This window comes from Netta rufina (genome assembly GCF_964035555.1).
Source record: "Netta rufina genome assembly, chromosome: 1".
Classification (NCBI taxonomy): domain Eukaryota; kingdom Metazoa; phylum Chordata; class Aves; order Anseriformes; family Anatidae; genus Netta; species Netta rufina.
In genome coordinates, this window is record NC_140123.1 from 59,452,498 (window position 1) to 59,468,075 (window position 15,578).

General features: G+C 38.2%; 1 protein-coding gene across 1 annotated transcript in view; it reads right to left on the minus strand.

Moving 5' to 3' along the window:
* Positions 1-1,251: 1,251 nt before the first annotated feature.
* The window catches only part of EFNB2 (ephrin B2), a 44,378-nt gene continuing 30,051 nt past the window's right edge, over positions 1,252-15,578 (minus strand). Inside the window, exons 3-5 of the mRNA XM_084285197.1 lie at positions 7,506-7,598; positions 6,633-6,746; positions 1,252-5,046 (exon numbers count right to left, since the gene is read on the minus strand). Of these exons, the coding sequence (XP_084141323.1) occupies positions 4,664-5,046; positions 6,633-6,746; positions 7,506-7,598 (590 nt within the window). The 3' untranslated portion in view covers positions 1,252-4,663. The remainder of the gene's footprint in view (positions 5,047-6,632; positions 6,747-7,505; positions 7,599-15,578) is intronic.

Below are 15,578 nucleotides of genomic sequence, written 5' to 3' on the forward strand. Positions count from 1 at the left end.
CAACCCCCACAGCTGATTCTGTAAGCTGCGCTGATTAAATGAGCTCCACCAGCAAGAAGCCATGCTAGCTCAATGGTTCGATAGTCTAAGGTTTCTTTAAATAAATCCACCTTCACAATACCTGTACCACAGCAACACATACAGTATCTCAAAGTTTACCTTCACCTGTCACTCATTTTTGCCTTGACCAGTCATAAAAACAAAACAAAAATCCCTCTTGACAAATGGGAATTGCATGACCAATACTATAATAAACTAGCTGCCTTTCTTCGGTGAAAACTGTGACAAATTGGCATCAGTTATTACAGTGATGAATGCATCTTTCCCCTTTGTAGACCTTTCCCACCTGCTAGTCCGTGGATGACCCTGACGTTTATGCACTGCTAACAGGCTGATAGATGCTTTGCTTTCAAGGTGGCTGGACTTTCTCAAAAATGAAAGTATTTGTTAAATGTGAGAATCAGTTAACCAAGTGAAAATCAAAGCGACACAAGCACAGACCTTGTTACTGCTTGTGTCACCTGCACACATTGGCACTGGTCTTCTTTAACATGGCTTTCACAACAGGTGATTTCAGAGTGCCTTATTCATAGCAGTAAAGCCAGGACAGGACATTGCATGGCCTCACTGAAAAGAGGCATGCTGAGATGCTTTGACATGGTGGTCCTTCAAATGCTTTACCATTCTTCAGTTTCTTTCATCTCCTGCCCCTTCTTGCTCAGCCCTGCTGCCCCAAGCTTGCTCCTCCTCCTCAGAAGCAGCAGCAACAGCAACAGTGCCCAAAAGGCTTCAGGTATAATTTTTTCTCTGGCTCTACTCAGTACAAAAATCACCCCATAATTGCTGGGAATTATCCACGTGGTTAAAATCTCACCTCCTAGATGATCCAGGCAACTTGAAGCTGCTACAACTCACTGACCTCCAAGGGCGTAAGATACCCACTTTATTTTATTTTTTTTCTCCCCGAATCTGCTGATGTGCCCTATCTGTATGATTTCCTCTCTGGGAAATTAGGTTAACAGAAGTCAGTGTGTTACAAGGAGCTTGCTTTGCTTATGAACCAGAAGCAATCTGGGTGGAGAGATAGGGGGAGACAAGGGAACAGGGAGACAGAAAGGGAAGGAGGGAGGGGCAGATAGAGGCAGACTTGGTGGCTTTCTTATTTATTATTTCTTTTAAAAAATAAAAAGAAAAAAATGACAAAAAAAAAGAAAAAAAAAAAAAGAAAATACTTAGAAGGCAAGGTTTCCATAGGAAAAAAATATTTTATTTTTTTAAGAACAAATTCAGTTTGAAACAGACGTGGAATGTGATTTTCATAATTTTCATTTTCTGGGAGCTAATTGCAATGTGGAACTAAAGCAGATTTCAAACTTATTACCGGCTAGTTTAAAAACAGAACAAAACAAACAAACAAAACAAAACAAAACAAAACAAAAAAGAAATTATTTATAACTCAAGCATAATACTGTGTTACAAACTGGACAAAGAAATTCTTAAATAAATATTCATGGTACACAATTTCAGCACAAATATGCGGCAATTTGGCAACCTTTATACCATTTTTTCCTTAATACAGTGCAAAGGGGAATGACACTGCCTTTAAACAAGCTGTAGCTAAATACATTGCAAAATTCAAATTTTATACAAAACATCTTGCTCGGACTTTATAAAAAAACAACATTGCTCTATATACACAATCTGGTTAAGAAAAGCCATTTTTGTCTTGTTTTCACATGTTTTTTTTTTTTTCTTTTTTTTTTTCTTTTTTTACTTAAAAAGGTGAATAAGGCTACTGTAACACCCCAAATCCATATACAGTAAATCTGAACCTATTTACAGCATCTTCACTTAGACATGATGGTGCAAATTCCAAGTCAGGTGACTAGGGATGATCATACAAGCAAGGCATTTACAGTAACTTTTCAAAGCTGAACCAACGTCAAATAAAGGAACAGTTGGTAGATTGTCATAATTCTGCACCAGACACAAAACAGACGCACAGTACATTTTATTTTATTTTTCTGATTGGTTGCAGGTTGCTCTTAAGCAATTCATCTGATTTTTTTCACAGTTTAGTACATAACTAGAATGTAGCCAAGTGATGAAGCATAGGTTTGATTTGATAAAAATCAGGATCAGCAAACGCATCTTTTCCCTTCCTTCCCCTCCCCCAAAATAAAATCTTAATGACTTACAAGAGAACCTTGTATGGATGGATTCACAGAAAGGAAGGGTTGTTGAAAAGAATTACATATGTACTGTAGTTAGTCACCATGGTAACCTTCCACAGAACCATGGGTTGGGATTTTTTGTTTTGTTTCTCTCATTTGGACCAACATCCCAATGTCATTTTCAGGTTCAGGAAACAGAGAGAGTGATAATTTCTGTGACAGATTTTTTTTTCCTTTTCTTGCAGGTACTCACTGGAGGTCTGAGAACCCCAAAATGCTGTTGCTACATTTTCCTTCCAAATCAGAAAGGAAAGTGTTACCATAGTAACATGATTATGTTAGAAATGTCTATTTGCATAGCACATATAAAAGTAGAGTTTTCTTATTTCCTCTCCAGGGTGGGAGCTTCAGGGGAATAGCCACGCTAAAGAGAAAACTTTAACCTGAACCCCCTCTCTAAAAATCTCCATGAAATCTACAGAACACTTCAGCTCGTAAGGCAAGGGAAAATACAACACAGAAAATAAATGCCGGCACACCTTGTCATTGTTAAATATGTGATGCAGTAACATCGATTTCCTGATTCTTTGGGCTTATTTCCTCATTTTCTCTGATGAGATACTTTTAAAGGGATTTGGATTCTGTTTGTATATGCTCTCATTACCATTATTTTTGGATGGTTGTTGTTTTTCCCAGAAGCAGTTTCTGCATTTCTTAATGTATGCATATATATGCATACATAAATACATATATATGTATACACACACACACACATATATATGTAGAACGATGACAAGTTAAGACTATTTAATTGCCGCAAATGAATTTCACATCTTCTGGTGTAGATTCTGTGCAATCTCAAAATATATATTAGTAAAAAACAAAACAAAAACAACAAAACAAAAAAGAAAGAAAGAAAAAGAAAAGCTATCATTTTATATCCCTTGTGTTCTATACACCTATTATAAATAAGACATATCTTCCTTCTCCATCTCAGTGTCATAATTTATTTTATTCTTATGGACTGCAGGTTTGCCGTATGTGCTTTAACTTTGCAACAGAGCACCAATGAACTGCTGTGCCCATTACAGTACTTACATGTACTGTGCAGGTACAGCACTAAGATAAACCAAAGCGTCAAAAGGCTCAGTCAGAAAAAAATTCTGTTTTACTTGTAGAGATGAGAAAGGCTTTTTTTCTTTCCTTTTTTTTTTTCTTTTTTATTTTTTATTTTTCCAACTTTACCAGTGATAGAATTACAGCTCATTTGACCTGTTGGCTTATAATCATCTTGGTCAGATTTGGCTCTCCGCTATTTTCTTAAATGCTTTCCCTGTGTTTAGTATAATGTGACAGTATAGCAGCTGAGTCTGCTTAAAAGTCTTCCGAAGCAGACTGCGTTTTTGCTACAGCTTCAAAGCTGTACATTTTATTGCCAGTACCGCAATAGCCCTGCCCTAATATATCCTCAGCGGCCTGCTATTGTCTTGTCCGCTCCAAGCTTGTTCACTTCCTGACAATACCCCTTTGTTCTACTGTATTGAAGGTACTATTTTTTCTGCACACTGGTATTTGATAACCGTGAATTCCTTCAAATGCAGCCCTAAGCCACTGCACTTGTTATTGTGTCTCCTATTTGCCTCTTAAACTTAGCATACCAAAGTGCTGTGCTACCTAAATGTTTTTTTCTTCCCAGCTTCTATTTTTGAGGCAGCAGTATTTAATTTCAACTGCAGCCAGCCCTTCCCTCCACCACCCAGTCCTGCTCTTGACTTGTTGACAGCCTAACTTTTTGGCTGGAAGGCTCCTTACTATCAAACACAATTTCTATAAATGCATTACCCATTCGAGTGAGGCTGCTGTAGCAGATGGATGGAGCACAGATCTCCAAACATTAATGTTCCATTAGTGATTCAGGAGGTGGAGTGAAAGGAAATCTTATGTGAAGGATGGCAGAGCCCTGGATAACAGAAATAAATGGAACAGTGACGGACTAAAGCAAGAGAACTTTAACAAGTCTTAGACATCAAGGTCTGTGTGACAAATCCAGTATGCACTGAGAGAGACACACAAAAGTCAGAAGATTGCATTTCAAGCTTGATATCCTAGAGCACCTTCCCAGGATGCCTAGAGCTATTAACATCCACGGATCACTCCATCTTCCCTTGGCTTTTGTACATGCCTGAACGCCTGCAGCACATGGCTTTGAGGATGATGAATGTAACAAGAGTACAGCAATCAGAATGGGCATCTTCTACATAAAAGTCTTCCAGCTTTTAGTGAATACTGATTCACCGAGAGAGGAATTCTACAGACTAGGTAAGCTGTCCAGCTCGAGTCGGCTCTCGGAGAAAGAGCTGTCGCCTTCTCTCCCCTGTGCTTGAGTCAATCCTAGCGCACAAGGCGTCATCACAAACCCCAACAGAAAGCATTTGACCAGTGAGTGTCCTCTACGCCTCAACTGTACCACAGAATTGGTTGTGTGTTTCTCAAACCTTGTAGTAAATGTTTGCTGGACTCTGAGGAGGCATCTCTTGAACTATGTACACCGGATGTCCATAGTCGCCGCTGACCTTTTCATAGTGGGGGCAAAAGACACTGTCTGCAGTCCTTAGAGGAATGATAATGTCACTGGGCTCGGAACCATTGTTGTTGCCACTGCGTTTTGGGGTGGCTAATGTACTAAGTGAGAGAGTTGTAGTGTGTTGCGGGGAATGCTTCCTGTGTCTTCTCCGGTACTTCAATAATAGAACCACCAAAGTGATGATGATGACGATGAAAATGATGCACCCTGATGCAATCCCTGCAAATAAGGCCACCTCTGAACCCAGTATACTGGAATGCCCAGCCTTACTGCCATCTGTGCTAGATCCTGGAAAGAATGGAAATACAACAGACAAAAGTTATTGCCGTCCTGTGACCCGTTTACACTGCTTAAAAATGTGTAGAGTAAGCAAGACTGGAAGAATTAACTGACAGCTAAACTTTGACAAACCAATTACCCTGTTAGATAGCTAAATGCAAACAGCCGAAGTCAGCAATCAATATTAAACAAGACTTTGTGTCTGTTGGTCTCACTTTTGTGCTGCTCCCAAATCACCCTGTTTCATACATCATCATCCATCAGCAGCAAGGACTGGCACTGACAAGGCAGCCTTTGATGCACACTGCATCTTTTAACAGATGCTGACCAGCTCAGGGCAGCAGAGAGGGGTGGGATAGGACTGCACGGGGAAAATAACACAGGGAAATGACAATTCTCAGAACAACTGGTACTATTTAATGTCACATAGTTCTTCTTCTATTTTATCCATCAGATATTGATTTAAGTGAAACTGTCCTTAGTGTCTCTTTATGTGGACTCCTCATGCTTACGAATGAAACAAAAGAGCTTGAGGCAGTGTGGGAGATGGGCAAAATGATTATGGAGTGTATCTGTTTGCATTATATAACTGTCACTTATTTAAAAGAAAACAACTACACATATCAGGTAGTCATAGAAAGCTCACATGCTGAATAGCCTGTTGAATATTGTCACATTATTCATCACAAAAATTAAATTAATGTTCACTTGACACTTTTCTCATTTCAGAATTTGAGCTGACTTCCCTCTCTTGATGCTCCCTTACATGCAGAACAATGCTTCAGATGTTACGTCCACATAACTGTGAACTACTGGAACCTTAGCAGGAAATGGCTGAAGCCTGCCCTGTGACTGTCATATTGAAGGTACCAAATTACACAACTAGCACAGAAAATGTGCAGCCATTTTTGGGAACGTCAACATCAACAGTCAGCAAGCTTTGCTTTGTTACACTCCCACTTTATTGAGTTTTCCTCCAGAGAACTTGTGTTTTAGAAGTTAACTTTTTTCTTGCTCACAGTGTTTGAAATGCATCCTCAAGATTTTTGTTTGGAACCATCAGATCTCTTCATCTTATTTAGATAAATATTTTTTAAACAAATTTAAATTTAGTAAAAGACCAGCCAATCATGTATAGACTTCGCATGGTCAGTTAAAAGATCAGGACATTAATTATAGATGCCTTGAAATGAACTTTATAAATGGCTGTCGAGAACCACTTGATAATGTATTATACGGGAAGAGAAAGACAGAAAGACTTGTTCATCTGCCAGAGTACTAAATGTAAGGAGCATTTACCATCGTAAAGCTGCTTACAGGATGTTCTATCCAAAAACTTTCCTGTAAATGAGTGATATTCTTACAAGATGTAATTAACTTCTACTGCAGTGTAAAAGAGGGGAAAGAGCAGCTGTTGCCAAAACTCAGAGCTCCAAAATCCTATCCAATGGAGCATCAGAACTGGCTTTTGCATCATCTCAGTATGAAAACATTTGATTTTCTGACGTTTTAATGCTAAAATAGAAATGTGTCTGGGGACAAAGGATGGTCTGCCAGAGCCCTTCACTTCTCACGTGAAACTCCATAATACCTACCTGAGTGGTCCTTCACAAAGGGACTGGTGGTGGAGCTCTTCCCGTTGGTACCAGCTTCCTGCTCAGGGCGCTTGGTCGGGTCTGTGCTCCGAGGTAACCCTGCAGAATTGGGATCTGTGGAAGAGAAAAATGACTCACTGTAGCTTAGGCATCTGATGATATTAAGCCTTATAGGCCGGCTATAGGTATCTTGTGAAACACGGATAGCTTTGAACAGAAGAATCTTTATGCAAAGGACTAGGAGATACAAGACTGTAATTTTCCTTTTAAAGCAAAATGGTTATATTAGTTATTTCAGAGGTTTAAATTGTGAGGCCATCTGCAGAAACTATAGGGACTCCTGTAATTGGCAAGAAAAGCTTTGCAGATGACATTTCAGTTTAACTGAGGAAGTTGATTGACTACTAAACCAACTTCTACTTAGAAGAATAATTCTTTCTTTCTGCACAATAGGTTATCTATATATGAAAAGAGACAATGAACAAAAACCTCTCTGTAACCACAATTCATAACAAGTAAACTATAGAAATATTAGCTTCCCTCCTTTCATGTATTTAAAATAATTTTGAACAATGTAGTTGTGGCTTTTGTTTTTAAAATGAAAATAAAAATGACTGAAACACGTAACTCCCAGGTGACCTTTCGTTCTAGGGAGCTCTCCAATGAAGAGATCTTATTACACCAACCCTCCTCCTGGAGAAATCTGTCAGTAGCTGAGGAGCAGAAAACAGGCTTTACTTTCAGACTGTTACGGAGGAACAACCACACTAGATTCGGCTGGCTCTCTGCGCTATGCTAGCAAAAGAAGCCTGAAAACTAAAAGGACACTGAGACTGATCAAAGTGATTTCATGAAACAGCAGATGGTCTTTACCTTGTCCAACTTTCATGAGGATCTTCATGGTTTTTGTCTGGCACACCCCTCCCTCCTGGTTATCCAGGCCCTCCAAAGACCCATTTGATGTTGCTGATTAAAAAAAAAAATAAAATAAATAAAAATAAAAATAAAATCAGGAAATCAACAGGCAAAGTGATGTGACATGAGTGTCTGAAAGCAGAAATCTTTCATCTACCAGGACCTGTCCTTGTTGCTCAGGCTGACCTATGGAAAGTTGTGAAATGTTGAAAGCCAAAGGAATGAATACATCGGTAAGCTGTACAATACATACAAATGGAGGAATGTGTTATCAAGGTTTCAAATTTACCCAGCAGCTTTTTTTCTACACACAATTGACTGACTGACTGACTGGGACGAAAACACGGCACCTTGCTAAAAGGTGATGGAGTCAGCTGAAAGGGAAGCCTCAAAGGAGCAAAGCACTGGAAATTTACCTTTCTTTTTTTTTTTTTTTTTTTTTCCCAACAATATCTTTATAATCACCACATTACATCTGCTTCCTCTATTACAAATCTCCTGCTGGAAGAAGCAAAGGCATACAAAAGACCCAGGTGAAAGCTGAGATTCTGCACTGATTGGAAAACCATTTAATATTTGAAAGTACAATCTCACTTTTCTCAGCATTGAGGAGCCTCTGCGGGGGCGGGCTGGTGGGGGGGACATGCTCTCTTCTCACAGAAACCTTCCAGCTCATGCAAACAAACGGGTGCTTTCCCCTGTGTTTATATTATTCTCGCTTATCTCTCCACGCTTGCTGGGACTGCACACCCCCGCAAAATCCCGCCACCACAAGTCAACGTGTGTGTGTGAAGCACAGCTCCAGGGGAAGAGTCCAAAAGCCTTGAGTCACCTCCACAAGGGCTACACACCCCGACGGCTGCTGGTAAAAACCCTTCGGCTGCTCTTGGGCGTGGGACACCTCTGCCACCCTGTGCTCCACACCGGGCCCTGGCCGTGGCGCAGCAGGTCCTGGAGCCATGGCTTCCCAAAGACAAGGCCCAGTCACACAACTGGGACACTGCAAATGAAACAGGCAGGGGAACGCTGCCTCGGTAGCCCCCACCAATGCACGTGGTCTCGCACCCTGGGTGTTTATTGGGTCTATGTATCCAAGGCCCCAAAAGCACAGACAAGCAGATGCATGCTTAAGCGCCGATACCGGGCCATTGACTAGAGAAAACAAACAGAAAATGAGACAGTGCAGAGCTTGCCGCGGTTCTGGCAAACTGCTTAAGCAGCACTTTTCTACGTGTGCCTCCCCCTTTTCAGGCTAGGGATCTCATTCAACAAGGACTTCACACTGCTCAGATCTTTGTTTTTAATTCTCACTCCTTCTCTTTCTGCTTCCTTGGGGATTTTCTTTCAAATGCGAGCAATGTATATTTCCTTATTCCTTCACAATGTCTTCCTAGCCCCATGGCAGTATTTTTCTTGCTCTAATCTTCTCTCTAGCTGTAAAGATATAAACCCCATACCGCTGAACCCTGCTTCCTAGCCTTTGATCTACTTCTTGTTTTTGTTCCACTCCTGCCTCTTTTGTGACTAACTCAAATTGCAGCCACCGTACGAACTTCCCAAACTGTGCTTTCCTTTCCTAAAATTCCCGTTTCCCTGTACACAGGCCCTCCCAGTTCCTCCTCTTGTTCTCTCCCCGCTGTAAAAACATGGCAATGGAAGTATGTGAAACTACTGCTTTTTTCGGACTTGCAAAAAGACTTTTTAAAATATAAAAGAGCACAATGAGTAATTTAAGATAAAAGCAGATCTGAAATGTGCCACTGCATTGCCAGGCTCAGAAAATAATGGAGACATATAGTTTTGTTTTCTTTTTTTTTTTTTTTTTTTTTTTTTTTCCAGAGGGAAAAAAAATCAATACTAAGAACCAGTTCTGGACATAAATCAAATGTGTCTTTGCTGAAAGTGTTTTTTATGACCTATTTGCCAATGTACCAGAGCACAAGGACAAGGGAAAAAAGCAGTAAATAGAAATACCAAAGCTGAGCATCAACTGAAAGTGCAACTAATAAACACTGACTTTGTCTTGCTTTTTTGTTATTCTTCCTTTGCTTTTTAATCTAGGCTATGGGGGTTCACAGCTCTTTAAGCACCTTCTACTTAATTTTAATTGAATAGTGTTGCTTCTTCTCAACATCAATGCCTTTTTATTCTTTAAAGGCCTATCCATTTAACCTACAGAGCAGGAGACCTCAATAAGATGCAGAGGATGCAGTCTGACCTCAGTACAGAATAAGAAAGTAAGACGGCAAAAAGAATGTAAAATTACTTCAAATACAGTCTCCAAATGAGGGGGACCAAACGTACAATGAGTCTGGTTGTGTGCCTGTGCGAGTTCAATCTGCCTCGCTTGCTTGCTAAAAGAATGCTTTCATAGCTTTGATGTCAGATGAATGAATTTGCAGAAGTATTCACTTTTTCCACAGTTCTTCAAGGGTTTTCTGAAAGCCTACGTTATATAGCTCAGAGTAGAGTGCTACATCCTGAGGAACGGAGAATTTTCAAAGAGGAGCATTTCTGTGACAAAGCAAAGTTTCAATTTCAGCTTCTCTCTGTAATTAAACCGACAATTACCCAAGGCCATTGGAGGAAATTATTTCTCAAAATTCATTAAGACTATCGAAATATAACCTCACATATCCCCAGCGTACCAGGGAGAAAGTACGAAGTTTAAACACATAGTTTTAAGCTTTGAAAATCAGCACAGAGAGAGAGAAGTAATCTGGGACATCAGAGAAAACAGTTTCATACAGCTAATACCCCTTGACGGTTTAGTGTGCAGAAGTCAAACAAGGGAGTAAGTACAAAATATTCCTCAAACACTCACTGCTGTCTTTTTATATTGATCTCCAACTGAAAATTATACCCAGTATAATCCATCCAAGCTCCTCCGTTACACTGACATTTCTGCAGAAAAGTAACCCTGGACCTGGACCTGTGCTTATATTGATGTGATATTTAAAAAAAAAAAAAAAAAAAAAAGTATCTGTAATATGGCTTTGGGTATAAACAGAGAAACATAACACAAATTCCTTGTGCTATGGAAAGGGAAACACTACTCTCTGGTTGTTTATATGGTCAAATTTTAGAACCTCCATTTAGTTTATTTTATATACATATATATATTTATATATAAGAGCATTCTTTTACATTTTAGGTCTAAATATGGATATACTTGAGAGGAATTTACTCACACATAAACTATCATATATGACCCTGCGCTAAGACTAGAAACTACTTAAATATTAACATTTATTAATATTAATAAATGTAACTAATGATAACTATAAAGTTTCTCAGAAGTATTAAATGTTCTCAGGATCTCACACTTTTTGTTAATACAGCAACCCATAGGAAACTAAAAGTATAATGCTGCTAAACAGCTAAGGAAATGCTTTTAAATTCTTTGATGGATAGATACCTCTGATTTTCTGAGATCTGTCCTGTTCCACTGGTGAAAAGTAACATTTACAAAAATGAAACTTACAGTCAAAAGCAGATTAGATTATTCAGCTTAGAGTTTATCCACACCTACAAATAAATGCATATAATTAACCTAAAATCTCTATTAATTTTAAGACTTTCGGACAAAATCATAATAATTTATAGCCAAAGTTTGTCAGCAGTAAGTCAAAACTGCTGCTTGAGCTCTATATAAGCATCATGTGCCTGCATTCCTTGAATGCAACAGCAGCTGTCATTTTATAAGGAGTACAAGTTTGGGTTTTTAACTTTCACTAAAAATGAATTCTTAAGAAATTATGGTTAAAAGTCTGCTGATACATCCTTACTTTGGAGAAGATAGTATACATTTTCAGTTTCATGAAACACTCTCTTAACATACCATCTCATTTACACAAGCAAAAATTAAATTATTCAGACCAAAGAATTTCATGCTAGCTCTTGCCTTTTAAGATACATATATGGAATTGGTTGGTTGGTTGGTTTTTCCTAGGAAAAAAAAAAAAAGGAACTAAATCAATGTATGATGCTTTACATTTATTTGCTTTTAAAACTTCACAAGATCTGTTTATTGTACGAAATGCATTAGTCATAAATGCAGAGGCAGGGAATCAGTGAACGAAACAGAATCAGCTGACAAGAATAGTTTCTGGCTATGATTCTTATACAGTCCCCATGGAGAGGAAGTAATATTACATTTTAATATGTCTTCATTTGATTGTTATTACCCTGCCTCCCAGGAGGCTAAGCCACTGCATGGATCTTGGCTGTTTTCAACCTATCAGGTTGGTAACACTGCTCTAATCAGAAAGAGAATTAAGCTGCTGGATTTGTGCCTGTATATAGCTTTTCATTCACAAAGAGATTAGAAATGAAGGCACAGTCACAAAAATTCAGCTTCCCTCACTCTTAAAAATACATATTACAAAATTAAAAAACACCATCACAATTACTTAAAAGGAAACACAAGTAGACTAAAATCTCAACCTCTTAATTCTGTTGCAATTATTACCCATACGTTTATGTTTAGAGATTTTGAGAAACATTACCTACTTGCCAAATTAAATGTCACATCCTTTGAACTAACATAATTTTATTACACATGCATTTCTGGACCCTGAATATGAAATGGACTACATGCCTGAAGAGGGAAATTATGAACATCATTCTTGGTTTTCCTCTGAAAACTATACAGACTTTAAGACGCAGATTACAAGAATGAGTGAGTGATCTCAACTAATGGGCGAGGGCAAAATTGGCTTTGCATGTGTGGACAATCAAAGAATTACACACAAGACACATCAAGAATTAATTGCTGCTGGTGTGGATCCATTAAGAAGGAAGAAGAGAACTACAGGTTTCTTTGGGGCAGATCAGTACTGTCCAAGAGTAGTGAAGTTCAACATCTTTTTTTCTTAAACACTCCTTGAAGTCAGCATCAGAAAACAGGTTGCTCAAAAGCAGAGCTAAATAAAATCAAATAACCCTATCCATCTCTACTTTTCCACAGCTGTGCTGTTTCTGTGCTTAGAAACAGAATGGAAAAGCCTACACAATGCAGCAGCAAAAATCCACAAAAGCTTTAGATCCAACAGTAGTAAGTTATTCTTAATACAAAGCTGCTCTTGATCTAATATGCAGTCAAGGATTAGTAAGCACATGTAAAGCTTTTGATTTTTTTTTTTTTTTTTGAATTTTATTAAGTAACAGTACACTATTTTGGCCAGGCATCATGTGTTTATGCTCTGACTGCTTTCATCTGCTTTTGGTCTTTTTAATGACTTTCTTAGTAAAGCACCAAATAAAAAATTCTTCTTTCCCATAAATTATCTAAATTTATGTGACAGGTTTAAGAAGACCAGAAATCACACACTGAGAAACCACAAATCACAGATCACAACATGGTGGTTGTTTCTAGACCAGCCAGGATGAAGAACAAGGCAGCTGAGGTAATAGGAAGAGTGTTTTAATTAAATGCAATTAAATTCCCCCTCCCCAACCTCCCCCCTCAACTTACTAGCAATGCTAGATCTGCATGGAGATCTGAAACAACCAAAAAAAATTGCTCAGGCCACTCACCAAAGAGCAGGTAGCTTGGCAAACACTTGGTGTTGGGTGAGCTGCAGAAAGTTTTGAGAGAAGACAAAGATACAAATTTCAACTACTAATAACTAACCATTTATGCTTGTTTGTAGTTACAAAAATTCAGATTGATACCAAAACCTTCATTATTTTATTTTAGCATGAAACTGTCTTCAAAAGTGTAACTCAGCAGTCCCAAACCTGGACTGCAGGTGCTAATACTTAAATGCATTATGAATAGTTGCACCGAGTACAGTCGACATGTTGTTTTTGTTCCTGTCTGAAGGCTGGAGACTTCCTCTCCAATTTGTGCTTGAACAATATAATCCCATCCTACCTTTTCTACTGATCTTATAGAAACAAAGAAAAACAGTCATTAAACATGTATAAACAAAACACGCTTTACCAATCATTTTGTATTTTTCTAACGTTTAGTTTGTTTGTTTGTCCTATTTGCAAAGTCAAGGTGGCAGCAGAATTAATGTCTTGAGCTCCATGAACTGAAAACCATTCAGAAATTCCTGCTGACTCAATCTTATTTCATAATTTATTCAAATTAACATAGAACTTCTCTTAAACTGAAGTTTATAGTGTTTTTAAATACTCTTATAGCCAGCTTTTTTTTTTTTTTCCTGTATCCATACAAGGGGAACTCCTATGCGACTGAAGGAAAGGACAAAAAGACTCCATTCTTTTTCAGTTCTCATCCTTGTCATTTCTTAAATTATATCCTATGCTATATGTCTCAGGATTTATATCTAAACAGGATCCACAAATTATATTCTGCACAGCAAGTAAGCAGCAATGCCCTCCCCAGTCAAGCTAAAACCAGAACAAATTGAAGTAAAATAAAAAGCAGGCCTCTGGAAGAAGGCAAAGGCTCTGCAGTGGAATTTTGTGATTCACTTTTTTAACCACTACTCTGAAATGTGTACTCTTGTCCAAATGTGAATGGTGTGACTTGTGGTACTTAAAACAGACTTACGGTAATAGGGGTCTTTATAAAATTCCCTATAAAATTCTCTACTTATATTCGTATGTCAAAAGAGGGACAGTTTTTTCTACTGTTTAATTTCTGGAGGAGTGCAACATGGAGGACACAACCAAGACAGAGCCAATCAGTTCCGTACTGTAAAATGCCTTGGTATATACCTTGCAAATATCAACTTTTTAATTCCAGGGATACCTCTGGAAATCCATAGGTATTCCTGTGTCTCATATCACTTGGCCAAAGAAGGATCACCAAAGCGTTAAACACAAAATAGGGAGAGAGTACTTGTAGAGTTTTCCCCTTTTTGTATATTCAGAATGATTCTATTAATTCCAAGGAGACATGACATCACACAACAAGAGTAAATGTGGTAAAATACATGCCCTTTATTTATGTTATTTTTTAAACAAAAGACTTTCAATTAAGGTAAAGAGACACAGTAAGCAACATGGAGCTGGGATGTACCAAACAGGCTGTGAGTTCCAACTGGTTTCTTCTGCCTATCATTTTAAAAACAGCACCACTTTATCTCTTGGTTAAGGAATGCCACAGCTTAAGTGTACTAAACAGTACATTATTTGCTGCATTATTATCCAAAACATAAGGTCATAATATCCACCTACTGTGTCAAAAGCCTACTTGCTTCACTGTTACTGTGTCCCTTTTCTAAAATTCTTTTAGAAAGATTTAGAGATGATAAAAAAAAACAACCACATCTCAATGTTGCACCACTGTGAATGACAATTTATCTCTTTCATTACAGTTAAGCTTTTCTAAAAGTATTTCAGTTCTGTATTTCACATACTCTGAGAAATGTTTTCAGATAATGATCTACTGCACACATGGTTGCTTCTAGTTTACATAAACAAATTATATATTTGTGAGTGCTGAAGTAACTGTGGCAGATGTAAGCCCACTAATTATGATGTATTCAGTGTATATCAGAATGTATGCATCTAAAACAGATTACTAGCTAGTTAATTTCACCAGCCATAAGCAGATATTTTACATAGTTTATCCTTTCTCCTGGCATACTACTGGCAAAAGCCTCTCATGGATGAGAAGAAATAACTTCCTCCTACAACAGTGAGCTTTGCTTAACAGTCCAGCTGAACAGAACTAATACAATTAGTTAGCATTCAAGTTACACTGATTGTCGCTAATGACAAGTGGCCTTGCTGGAAACAAAAGCAGAAGCTTTAACATTAAATGAATGAGGACCTGTATCACAGGAACTCAACATCACTTTTCAAAGATATTCATCTGTCTTGAAAATCTCTCTGGTTTCTGTCTGTAGCACTTGGAAAATAAAGGGTTATAGTGAAAGTTCATATTAAATAAATAACAAACCTCTTGCTCATTCTACTGTCACTAATTGCATGCAATGATATTAATGACCCAGTAATTGCCATACGAGTAGCACTGAAGTGGAAAACATCATTCTGAGGCAGAGTTCATCTCTAGGTGGTAGGACTTCACTACTGACTGAGTTAATGCCG